This window comes from Dromiciops gliroides, chromosome 4, assembly GCF_019393635.1.
Source record: "Dromiciops gliroides isolate mDroGli1 chromosome 4, mDroGli1.pri, whole genome shotgun sequence".
Classification (NCBI taxonomy): domain Eukaryota; kingdom Metazoa; phylum Chordata; class Mammalia; order Microbiotheria; family Microbiotheriidae; genus Dromiciops; species Dromiciops gliroides.
In genome coordinates this window covers 455657929-455670405 of record NC_057864.1, presented here as the reverse complement: position 1 = coordinate 455670405, position 12477 = coordinate 455657929, and the positions used below count along the sequence as shown (strand labels likewise).

General features: G+C 43.2%; 1 protein-coding gene across 4 annotated transcripts in view; it reads right to left on the bottom strand.

Annotated features, from left to right (window-relative positions):
• Positions 1–12477, bottom strand: part of RFFL (ring finger and FYVE like domain containing E3 ubiquitin protein ligase) — a 79529-nt gene that overhangs the window by 35908 nt on the left and 31144 nt on the right. For 2 of the 4 annotated variants that reach the window (XM_043964117.1, XM_043964118.1), the window contains exon 1: positions 12113–12256. The exons of 1 other annotated variant lie outside the window; for it this stretch is intronic. In XM_043964117.1, the coding sequence (XP_043820052.1) occupies positions 12113–12209 (97 nt within the window). In that variant the 5' untranslated portion in view covers positions 12210–12256. Of the gene's footprint in view, positions 1–3789; positions 3867–12112; positions 12257–12477 lie in introns of those variants that run through there. One more of the 4 variants, XM_043964120.1, reaches the window with a different exon arrangement.

The window sequence follows — 12477 nt, the reverse complement described above, 5'->3', positions numbered from 1 at the left end:
GGTAACCGGACTCACAAGGAAGATAAGATGGCCACAAAAAACCTAACCCCCAGCATGTGGTATTCCTATCCACCGACTACTAAAGGTAAAGAATGAGGCAAAATCAGAAACAAAAGGGTGGATGAAACACAGATGAATCAATTCGAGGGAAGAAACAACAAAAAATTCAGTAAGGAAAAGGAAAGATGAGAATCAGTCAGTCAATGAGAGTTTACTGAACTAAGGCCATGAGGAAACAAGGAGCTCACATTGGAATGGCAAAGACAAAATGCAGAAAAAGTACATACAAGATATATACAGAATAAATTAAAGGTGATTTCACAGGGAAGGGACTGGTAGTAAGTGGTGTGGAAGAAGGGAATAAGCATTTATATAGTGCCTACTATGGGCCAGGGACTGTGCTAAGCATTTTACAAATATTTGATCCTTACAACAACCCTAAAAGGTAAATTATGTTATCATCTCCATTTTACAAGTTAAGGAAACTGAGGCAAGGCTGTTATGTGACTTGCCCAGGGTCACACAGCTAGGAAGTCTATCTGAGGCTGGATCTGAACTTGGGTCTTCCTTACTGTGGGCCCAGTGCTCTGTCCACTGCATCACTGAGCTACCTCCTGCTGACCCACAGAAGGGTAGAATGTGAGCTTCATCTTGAAGGAAAACAGGAAGAAAAAGTAAAAAAACATTCCTGGCATGGAGGGCAGCTGGTGAAAAGATAAGAGTCTCACATTCAAGGAACAGCAAGTAGGACAATTATAACTGAAGCAAAAGGGGCAGCTAGGTGGTGCAGTGGATAGAGCACCGGCACTGAGTTCAAATCCAGCCTTAGACACTTAACACTTACTAGCTGTGTAACCCTGGGGAAGTCACTTAACCCCAACTGCCTCACTTTAAAAAAATAAATAAATAAAATAACTGAAGCAAAGGAGCATAAAGTAGAAGAAAACTGGAAAGGGAGAAAAAGACCAGTTTATGACAGGTTTCCTAAGCCCCAAAGAGGATTTTATACTAGATCGTGCAGGTGACAGGGAGCCACTGGAATTTACTGACTGGGGGGTCAGCTTTAAGAAGATAACTTTGGCAGCTGAGTGTCAGATGGACTGCAGTGGGCAGTGATGAGGCAGGGAGCCCGAAGCAGCAAGCTACTGCAATAATCCAGGTGAGAGGTGATGAGGACCTACACCAGGATGCTGGTTGTGAATGGAGAGGCGGACTGCTTATGTGGGCCGAGAGTAAGAAATCGAGGATGTGTCACTGAAATCGTGAGCCTAGATGAGTAGAGAAATTTAGAAGAAAGAAGAGTTGTTTGTTTTCTTGGTTTTGGGGGGTAAGAGATAAGTTCTATTTTGCACATGCTGAATTTGCAGCATCTATGGGTTGGGTGGAGGGAGTAATTGACTGGAAAAGACAGGATGGGGAAAGGGAAGTAAGTATTTCTGTCGTGCCAAGCACTGTGCTAAATGCTTTCTCCAAATATGATCTCATTTGATCCTCACAACAACCCTGGTAGGTAGGCACTGCTATCTCCATCTTACAGGTCACACAGCTAGTAAATATCAGAGGTCATATTTGAACTGAAGACTTCCTGACTCCAGGCAAAGTGCTCGCTCTATCCATGGCATCGCCTAGCTGCCCAGTCATGCCGGGGGCGGGGTGGGATGGGATGGAGGTTGCATGCAGAGGGGTTTAACCCTGGCACTCTTCATGTGAGATAGAAGCAATGAAGAAAGTGAGGGAAAGATTTCTCAAGTGATTTGAGATGAGGAAGGAGAAAAGATGGAGCGCTCCACAAATGGCCTCCATTTTCTCAGCAAATTAAGAGGGCAAAGTCCTGAGCTGAGATGGCAGAGGGAAGGGCTGCCATGGGAGGCTTGGTTTAGAATAGCTGTGAGGGATACATATGGTAACAAATGGGTTAGTGATGTATAAAAGAACTGGCTTGCTACAGAATAAGGAAACAAACCAATCCAAGAAAAGAAAGAACCCATCAGTCTATAGAGTTACCTTGTTACCACCCTCAATTCCCCTGGATTGGTTCTGAGACCTCCAATCCTTCCGATGCTCCCTGTTGTCCCAGTTTATCAGCCCCTCTAATCCCTTCTAGAGGTATTTGCCTCCCTACCTAATTGGGACCTCAACATTCTCATTAAGTCCCCAATACAGACAAAGACCCACCCAAGATTTTGCCAGCCCCCAACCCTAGATAAGGACATAATATACCTTCGCCATTCTTATTCCAGGGCTACCCAGTGTTATTGGAAAGTCCACCACAAACTTATGCTTTCAACTTCAACTTGTCTCTCACTACTGCTGCTTAGCAATTTCATGGTATTTTCCACAATGGTCTTCAAATTGTACCCTGCCTCCATACATATTTCTCAAACCCTCCCTTCTCCCCATTCTCTCTCTCTCTCTCTCTCTCTCTCTCTCTCTCTCTCTCTCTCTCTCTCTCTCTCTCTCAATTTCTCCTTTTGCACTGGCTTCTATCTGGCTAACAAACATGCTTCAGTCTCCCTTACGCCAAAGACTTACCCTGTTAATGTGGCCAAACCACCACAGAACCACAGACCAAGTAACTTATTCTGTGTCCTCTTCCAATCCCCAGACTTCAAAGTATATCATGACAGCTCTGATTCCTCACCAACTATTCACTGAACCTTTGCAGTCTGTAGTATGGTCCCGTGGCTCTACTGAAAATATTCTCTAGGAGGTCATCAATTCATTCATCAAAAAGTAAGGGCCCCGGGGCAGCTAGACGGCACAGTGGATAGAGCACCGGCCCTGGAGTCAGGAGTACCTGAGTTCAAATCCAGCCTCAGACACTTAACACTTACTAGCTGTGTGACCCTGGGCAAGCCACTTAACCCCAATTGCCTCACTAAAAAAATAAAATTAAATAAATAGATAGATAGATAGATAGATAGATAGATAGATAGATAGATAGATAGATAAATTAAAAGTAAGCCCCACCCCCACCCCGCCTTACTTCACTAGTTGGTGAAGTGGATACAGCACTGGCCCTGGATTCAGGAGGACCTGAGTTCAAATCTAGCCTCAGACACTTGACACTTACTAGCTGTGTGACCCTGGGCAAGTCACTTAACCCCCAATTGCCTCACCAAAAAAAAAAAAATAGTAAGGGGGTGGGTAGGGCCAGGATTTGAAGAAGATGCTGATTTGTCAAGTACCTTCTACCAAATACTTATTAAAAACACTTATTATACTCTATAGTGTTTACCAGTGTTTGTCCAAACTCTTCCCACCTTATTTTCCCTACCACTACCTCTGCCATTCACCCTCTCAATATTATTGAGAAGTTGGTGGCAAGCGCTATGCTATCTATCCCTGGAGAGGTAAAAAACAACACTGCCCTCAAGAAGCTTAGAATTTCAGAAAAGTAAAAGTAGATACAAAGATGATACAAAGCAATAACCTAGCAATTAGGATGATCGAGAGAGGCTTCCTATAATCAGGTAACAGTAGAGCTTGGTAGAAAAGAAGGGGACTGCTGCCATGGATAAAACACCGGCCCTGGAGTCAGGAGGACCCGAGTTCAAATTCAGCCTCAGATACCTGAACAGTTACTAGCTGTGTGACCCTGGGCAAGTCACTTAACCCCAACTGCCTCAAGAAAAAAAAAAGAGGCAAGGGCTTCTGGGAGGTAGAGGTGAGGGTGAGAGCCTAAACCAAAGTAGATAGACAAGAAATAGAGTCAGGAAGGGGGAGCAACAAAGTGGCAAGTTTGGCTGGAACAGAAGAGTAAATGAAGGACAAATATGTATAACAAACCTGAGAAGGCCAGCTGGAGCCGGATAGCAAAGGGCTTTCTATAAAAACCAAACAGAACACATGCTTTTGAGTCTAAAGGTAACAGGAAGTCACTGGAGCTTTGTTTGGGGGATGGGCAATGAATAAGTGAGTGAGTGACAGAATGACCTGTCAGGGATGTCTCTGAGGTTGTGAACTTGGCTAACAGGAAGTATGATGGTATCCTCCAAAGAAATAAGGAAGTTAGAAAGAGGGGAGGCAGGAAAGAAAGGATAAGTCAAAGGAATGCCCATCAATCGGGGAATGGCTAAACAAGCTGTGGTATAGCATGGTGATGGAATATTATTATGCTGTAAGAAAGGACAAGCAGGATGACTTCAGAAAGGCCTGGAAAGGCTTCTATGAACTGATGTATAGTGAAGTAAGCAGAAGCAAGAGAACATTGTGCACAGACACAGCAATATTGTTTGATGAAGGACTGTGAAGGACTTAACTATTCTCAGCAATACAATGATCCAAGAGAATCCCAAAGGACTCATGATGAAGCATACTGTCCACCTCCACAGAAAGAACTGATATTGACTGAACACAGACTGAAGCTAGCTATTCTTCACTTTTTTTCTTTCATTTTTTTCCTTTTATTCGTTTTCTTGTACAAAATGACTAATGCGGTAATGTTTTAGATAACTGCACCTGTGTAACCTATATTTGATTGCTGACCGCCTCAGGGAGTGGGGCAGGGAAGGGAAGGAAGGAGGGATAAAAACTTTAAATAAAAAATGCTTATCATTTTAAAAAAGAAAAATCAATACACACAACAAATGAAGATATGTACTTTAATTGGATCAAATGGAGAAATTCACATTTTGCAAAAAGCAGAAAAAGAAAGAAAAGAGAAATTCTGTTTTTGAAAATGTTGAGTCTGACACGTCTATCAGACATCCTGTTGGAAACCAGACCCTGGGTTAAAGGGTCAGAGATTTAGGGCTGGAAGAAGCCTTAGAGACCTTCAACTCTAAGCTCCTCATTTTACAAATAAGGAAACTAAGACTGGGGGGCGGGGGGGGGGCATGACTTGCCCTGTATCACATAACTATGGTGAGTGTCTGGGGCAGGATTTGGATGCAAATCTTCTTGACTCCAAGTGCCATATAAAGGTAGCTAGTAATGTAGTTCAGATAACTACGGGGGCAGCTAGGTAGCACAGTGGATAAAGCACCGGCCCTGGATTCAGGAGAACCTGAGTTCAAATCTGACCTCAGACACTTGACATTTACTAGCTGTGTGACCCTGGGCAAGTCACTTAACCCCCATTGCCCTGCAAAAAAAAAAAAAAAGAAAGAAAGAAAAGAAATTTTAAAAAAGACTATGGCTGGATATATACAGATCTCAAGATCATCTGCAGAAAGATGATGGAGGGGAGTTGATGAACTCACCAAGGGACATATGGAGATATATAGTGAGAAGGAAAGAGGCCAAAATATATAGATGATCATTCAGCAAAGGAGACTAACAGGTACAGACAGAAAGAGAACTAGGAGAGACCAGCACTATAAAAACACTGGAAAAGACAGTGTCTAGGGGGAGGGGGTGGTCAACAATGTCAAATGCCACAGATACCATGGTCAAGGAGAATGAAAATTGAGAAAAGGCCACTAGATTCAGGAACCTTAGAGAGAACAACTTCAGATGAGTCAGAAGCTGCGAGAAACAAATGGGAGATAAGAAAATGGGGGCAATGGGAGTGTCAACAGCTTTTTTATAAGAACTGAGCTATAAAAGGGAGGATATAGTATGACAGCTGATGGAGATGGGAGGATCAAATGAAGGCTTTAAGGATGAGAGAGACCTAATCATATTAAGTAGATTGAAAGGAGATCCTGAATAAAGGCAAACTAAAAATTAGGTAGTGGAAGGGATGGTCCAAGGCACAGATCCCAGAGAAGACAAGAGGAAACTGGATAAAGGGAAAGATGTTGGTATTGGCAAGGAAAAGGGCCACTTTTTCCTACAAGGCTGGAGAGCAAGAGAGGAAAATGTTAGGGATGATACTGAGTTAAGTGTAGTAGATCTGAACAGAACAGGGAGCTCATAAAAGATAATCTCAATGATTGCAGTCAAGGATGAATGATGGTCCTCTGCTGAGAGGAAAGAGGAAAGGGATGGTACAGGTGGCTTGAGGGACTCAGAAAAGGAGCAGCGGTCTTCTCACTGATGAACCAAAGTCTTTTCTCAGTCCTCATTTTCCTAGGTGGTGCAGTGCATGGACAGGATGATGGACCTGGAGAATCAGGAAGAGCCGAGTTCAAATCCAGCTGGATACATACTAGTTGTATGAGACCATCTGCAAGTTAGCCTCCGTCTGTCTGTTTTCTCACATATAACCTGAGGCTAGTAAGAAAGAGCACCTCCTGCCCAGGGGTGCTGTTCAGGTGTATGAGATACTCTCTGTGAAGGATTCTGCACACCTTAAAGCCCTCTATCAAAGTGAACTATTATTAGCTATTATTCCCCGGCCTCTGGGCAGCATTGGATACCATCCCCTCCTCTGGCATCTATGACACGGCCCTATCCCATGTCTCTGACCTTTCTTACTGCTGTTCCCCTTCTCTAGTTCCTTTCCTGGCCCTTCCTCCTCACCTCCCAGCTCCCCCACCCCACCCCAGGCATTCCCTAAGGTTTCTTTCTTGGCCCTCTTCCCTTCTCTATAATTCTCTTTCTTTTGGTAAACTCAGTCACTCCCACAGTATCAACTCCCGCAGAAGCCTCCCATGCCAGCTTTACATCTCCTGTCCCGTCCTGTCCCGCTCAGTGCTAAGGAAACTTCCAAATCAACTTTCCCCAATCAGCTCCCCCTCCCTAATTCTGTTCCTTGCCCTCCCTTTCCTCGGTTCCCCCTGCTTCTCACTGGCCCCCTCCACTCAGTCACCAAGTCTTAGAGCCCCTCCCAGCAGGATTTCTGCTCTCTTCTGGGTTCTCATGGCCAGCAACACAGTTCAGGGCCTTATTGCCTCTCAAGCCTCCAAAGGCAAGCAATAGTCTCTTATCGCTAATCCACTCAATAGACCAGTTGGAGGCTAATTCTAATGCCAGTTCTGGTGTTGTCACTTCTCCTCCTTAAAAAAAACCCTCCAATGATTCCCTATTGTCTATTCAAATAACATCCAAACTTCCTAGCCTACCCCTGCAGGTTTTCATGATCTGCAACCCCCCCACCATTTTCCTTCCTACTTCCATGCATGAACTTGTAAAGAATCTAGTTACCCCCAAAGTTCACAAAGGATGGCACCATTTATCATTGCAAACATGTCCCATGTTCTCCCACCTCCAAACCTTTATTCATCTTGATCCCCACCCCCTCCAGCTAGTGAATTTTTTTAAATGCTTAATTCCTTTCTTTTTTTGGTGGGGCAGTGAGGGTTAAGTGACTTGTCCGGGATCACACAGCTAGTCAGTGTCAAGTGTCCAAGGCCATTTTTGAACTCAGGTCCTCCTGACTCCAGGGCCGGTGCTTTATTCACTGCACCACCTAGCTGCCCCTCCTTAATTCCTTTTATACTTAAAATTTTATACCCGTCTTAACTTTTTGAAAGCATTCAAATTCCACACTAGTTGTGTGCCTCAGTATCTTCATCCATAAAATGGGAATAACAAATACCTGTAGTACTTATCTTACAGGGTTGTTATGCAAATCAAATGAAATCAAATATGCAAAGGGATATCTACATACATGCCATTTATTATTATCCTAGTTCAGACCATCATTTCCGGTTATAAACTCCTGATTAATCCTCCTTTCAGTTTCCAATCTATTACCTCTTTAATCCATTCTTTACACAACTACCTTCCTAGAGACATATCACTCCTCTAGGTTCACTCATTCCCCCCTGCCTACCAAATGAAATATGACGCCTGACCTCTGACTCAAGGTCATTCAAAATCTGGCTCTAACCTACCTTTTCATCCTTATCTCATCCTATACCATTTCACATATTTCAGGCTCCAGCCAAATTAAACTAGCTTGTCTCTACAGCATGGTATAGTGGGAAAAGTTTGGGATTTAAAGTCAGAGAACCTGATTTGGGATCCTAACTAGGCCATTTATTCCTTGCCTGACTCTGGACCAGTCATTGCAAAATTGAGGGGGGGAGTGGCTGGTTTAGATGACCCCAAAGGCACCTTCCAGCTCGGCATCAATTACCCCAAGATCTACTCTCATCCTGTCTCTTTTCAGCTCTGTACCACCGTGCACACCTTCCCCTACCCCATCCCTCTAATGTATTTCCCTCTCTGACCCCCCCCCATTATAGTCAAGTTCCTCCCTTCTTTCAAAGCCCAAAACAGATCGCCCCCTCCTCCATGAAGCTTTTTCTGAAAAATGTCATATCCTGGACATGAAAGTGACTTTTCCCTCCTGTAATTTCCCAGTACTTTCCCTCATCTCTCTTTTCACTCTCAATACACCACCCAGCAAGCACTTAATAAGTGCCTATAGGGCAGCTAGATGGCAAAGTGGATAGAGTCAGGAGTACCTGAGTTCAAATCTGGCCTCAGACACTTAACACTTACTAGCTGTGTGACCTTGGGCAAGTCACTTAACCCCAACTGCCTCGCATGAGATAGTCCCTCTCCTCCAGAAGTTTGCATTTTATTAGGGGAATAACACATGCACAGAAATATTTTGTGTGTAATAGTCCATTTTATCTGGCAACATAGACACATACATACAGAGATGGGAGGGGCTGCTGTGCTCCCAAATGGGGAATCAGGAAAGCCCTCCTAAGCACCTAAGCCTTGGCTAGACCTGGGGATTCCCAAAGGCTCCAAGGACAGGAGGCATGACAAACACGGGTGGACAGTGTATGAAAGGGCACGACGGGAGGGGACGTGACAGCGCACAGTGTACATATCTTTCCTTTATAGGTCAGTTTGGTTGGAGTTTAGACCACATGAGGAGTAATAAGTAATCAGCCCTGAAAGACAGACTGGAGGCAGACTGTGAAGGACTTTAAATATCAAATGAAGAAGTTTGTGCTTTAACATAAAGGTACTGGGGAGCCACTGAAGCTTCTTAAGCAAGGGAATGATGTGGTCAAACCAGCCACTGAGGAATATCCCTTTTGGCAGCCGAAGAAAACAGACTGCAGAAGGGAGAGAGAGCCTTCTTGGATTCACTAAGACCAATTAAATAAATCTATCGACTTTTAAGCAACTTTTAGCCAAGCACAATTGCAGAGTGCAGAGTGAGACATGTTCTTTTGGATGTGGCCAATGTAGGAATGTTTTTGCTAGACTTTATATGTTTATAGAGGGGTTTTGTTTTTCTTGCTTTCTCAAATGGGTGTGGGGAAAAGGCAGATGGGAAGAAAGAATTCAGACATGAAAATAAAATCACATTTTTAAAAAGCAATTCCTTTGTAATTAAGCATCTATATATCAGCTAGATAGACCTAAAAACATAAAATAGATACTAGGTGATGTGAGGGGGACACCATAAGCTTGAAGGAAATCTTCAACCACAACGATGGCATATGTGATGAATCTTAGAAGAAGGAAGGGCTTCTACAGCATACTTCAGGAACAGAGAAGAGATCATACAAACAACAGAAATAGGAAGCGGCGAGTTGTGTATGAGGAACAGTAAGAAGGCCCATTTGCCTGGATTACGGAGTGAGTGTGTAATGCCCAAAGTAAGTCTAGAAAGCAGACCAGCTGGCTTTAACGGGGCTTCATTTCCCATCTCCAGGCCTTTGTACTTCTGTTCCTCGTGTCTGGGAGGCACACCTATCTCAGCTCTAGCTCTTGGCACTTCCTTCTACATCAAGCCTTTTCTAATCTAGCAGCTGGTGACCTCTTCCCCAAATCACCTTGCAACAATTTTGTTACTTACATAGTGCATGCTGTCCCTTCCAATAGACTCTAAGCTCCTAGAAGGCAGGGGTTATTGTACCTTTCCCTTTGCATCCTTAGCACCTAGCATAGTGCCTCCCACACAGGAAGCACTTCATCTGTGCTTGTTGATGAAATATAGCGATGGCTGTATGGGCAGGAAGAAAGGAATATATATATTCAAGAGGTTGTGAAGGTAGAAATGATAAGATTTGGCAATTAACTGGATCTGTGGCATGAGAGAAAGGAAGGAGAGAAAGATGACGCCAAGGCTTTCAAGAAGCTGGAAGACTGGAATGATGATGGTGTCCTCATCAGTCTGGAAGAGAGATGGGTTGGAGGGAAATATGATGAGTTCAATTTGGACATGCTGAGTTAGAGCTGTCTTCAAGACATCCAACTGAAAATGTCTAATAGGACATTTAGGATTAAGCATTGAAGCTCGGAAGAGTAGTACGGCTGGATGCACAGATGTGAAGACTTACCTGCAAAAAAATTATAATTAAATCCACGGAAGCAAACAAGGTCACTAAGCAAGAGAATGTAGAGAGGTTACCATGAGTATATTCTCTCAAGAGTTCAGGCAGAAAATAATCAGGGCCTGGTCTCAGGCAGCTGAGGTATAAGTAAAGAGAAGAGGATGGAAGATACCTATGGAATATCTAGGTGTAGGTGTCAAGCAGACAGTAAGAGATTCAGGATTAGAGCTCAGGGCAGAAATGAGAGCTGCACAGAAATGATGATCAAATCCATGGGAAGCAATGAGATTACCAGGACTGTACACAGGGAGAGAAGAGGGGGCCCAGGACACAGTCCTGGGGCACACCTACACATAAGTGACAGGATAGAGATGGTGAAAAGGAGACAAAGAGTAACCAAGAGCTAGAAAGAGAACAATGATGCACCAGTGCCATGAAAATGCAAAGGGAAAAGAGCAGGAGGGGAGGTCAACAGTGCCAAATGTGAAGAGAGGTCAAGAAGATTGAGAACTGAAAAAAACCAGCTGATTTGGCAAAAAAAGAAACCGGTGTTGACCCTGAAGAAGGGCAGTTTGACAGAAGCCAGAGTTAAGGGATTGGGAGGTGAGTAGGATTTGGCTATTTGTTTATTCTCTGAGTCAACTCTGTGTATCCATCAAGAATGCCCACAATACCTTGGACAAAGAGCATACTATGTACTTTTTGTTAAATTTAATGCAATTGAGCTGGGACAAGATAAAGATACCTAAGGAAAAAAATGGCTAAGTCTCACAGGATTTGTCTGTTTCTAGGATTCCTAGAAATTTTATCTGTTTAGGCCCCTTGGTGAACAAGTGGGCCCTATGTAACTGCTCCTTTATTTCAAAGGATGAAGTGATCCCCAATTAATCCATAACAGAAGGTCTTTGGCAGCTACCAATACTTTAGTTACCATAATGTTTGTTAGATCCAGCAAAGTATGTCAATGTGTTTAACTTTTTTTTTTAACATAAAACTATTTTATTATTTTCCAGTTACATGTAGAGATAGTTTGCAACATTTGTTTTTATAAGATTTCTAGTTTCAATTTTTTTCTCCCTCCCTCCCCTCCCTGCCCCCTCCCCAATCCAATATAGGTTATATATGTACAATCCAATGTATTTTGCTTTCAAAAAAAAATCAACTAAATCTATACATCATAGACGGAAAGGCATTCTGGATGGTGTTTTCAACTTCCCATCTATATGCCAATTAAAACTTGGCTTCGGAAAGTCCTTCAAAATCCTCAAACTAATGCTGACTAATCAGAGAGACGGTTTCAGAGATTGACATCACGGAGGGTCAAATTTGGAAGCTGACAAGCAAAGGCTCAAATTCACCAAATCGAGGGCTTTCTCTTTTCTTTCCACCTCTTTCCCACCAAGGGTAATACAGTAGTCAAAACAAAGACAAGAGTTCCAATCCTGACTCCACCACAAATCTATCCTAGAATCTCCAAAACAAAACAAAAACAAAAATAAAAAGCCATGGGATATATCGGAGCAAAGGCATTGGCAACATCGCTCTGGTAAACAATCCTAGTTCAGAAGCCAATGTTGTTTCATCAACACTGAGGGAAGTTCACAAAGGCTTCTGACCATAAATGAGATCACCACTTACTTCATTAACACATGGGTTAGATCAAAGATTCAGGTCTCTCTACCTTTTTTAACAGTTCTTTCTGACAAAAACATCTCAAAAGATTAAGCCAAGAGAAGCAGAGAATAACCACACTGTAATTTTGTTTTCTCAGATAGCAAACATAAGCCTAAAAAGTCCAAATGGACTAAAATTAAGAAGCGAACTGAAAAGTAAAAATTAAACTTTCCTCCCTCCAAGACTTCTTCAGTCCTAGTATTAACTGTGAAAGAGAAAGGTCTAAGGTACTAGGACTGATGAGCTAGTTCACTTTTCCTGAAACTGGATCCAGGAACTACAAAGACATAGGCCCCATTTACCTGGTTTTGCCTGTTTCAGAACATGGCCCAAGCAGAAAGCAAGCTTCCTCCAGTTCCTGCAGCTGGGGACCCCAGAGTCATTTCCAGATGAGATCATCTCAGGAACCAACAGCAGCAGCTTTCAGGAAAAGTGAATGGTGCCTCCTGGGGATGCATCTTTGGCAAGCAATACTGCAGCAGTGCAAACTTTACTCTGAGAAGTGCTGACTCATGCCGAGCAAAACTGTAATTTACCCAAAGCCTCTGGATGCCCTCTGCAAGCTAGAGAAGATGATCAAGTTGAGTCCGACTTTTTAAAATTTAGAACCAATGACTCAGATGAAGTAAAGCGCTCACTATAGGCAGCACTGCTTGCTCCAGGGCTC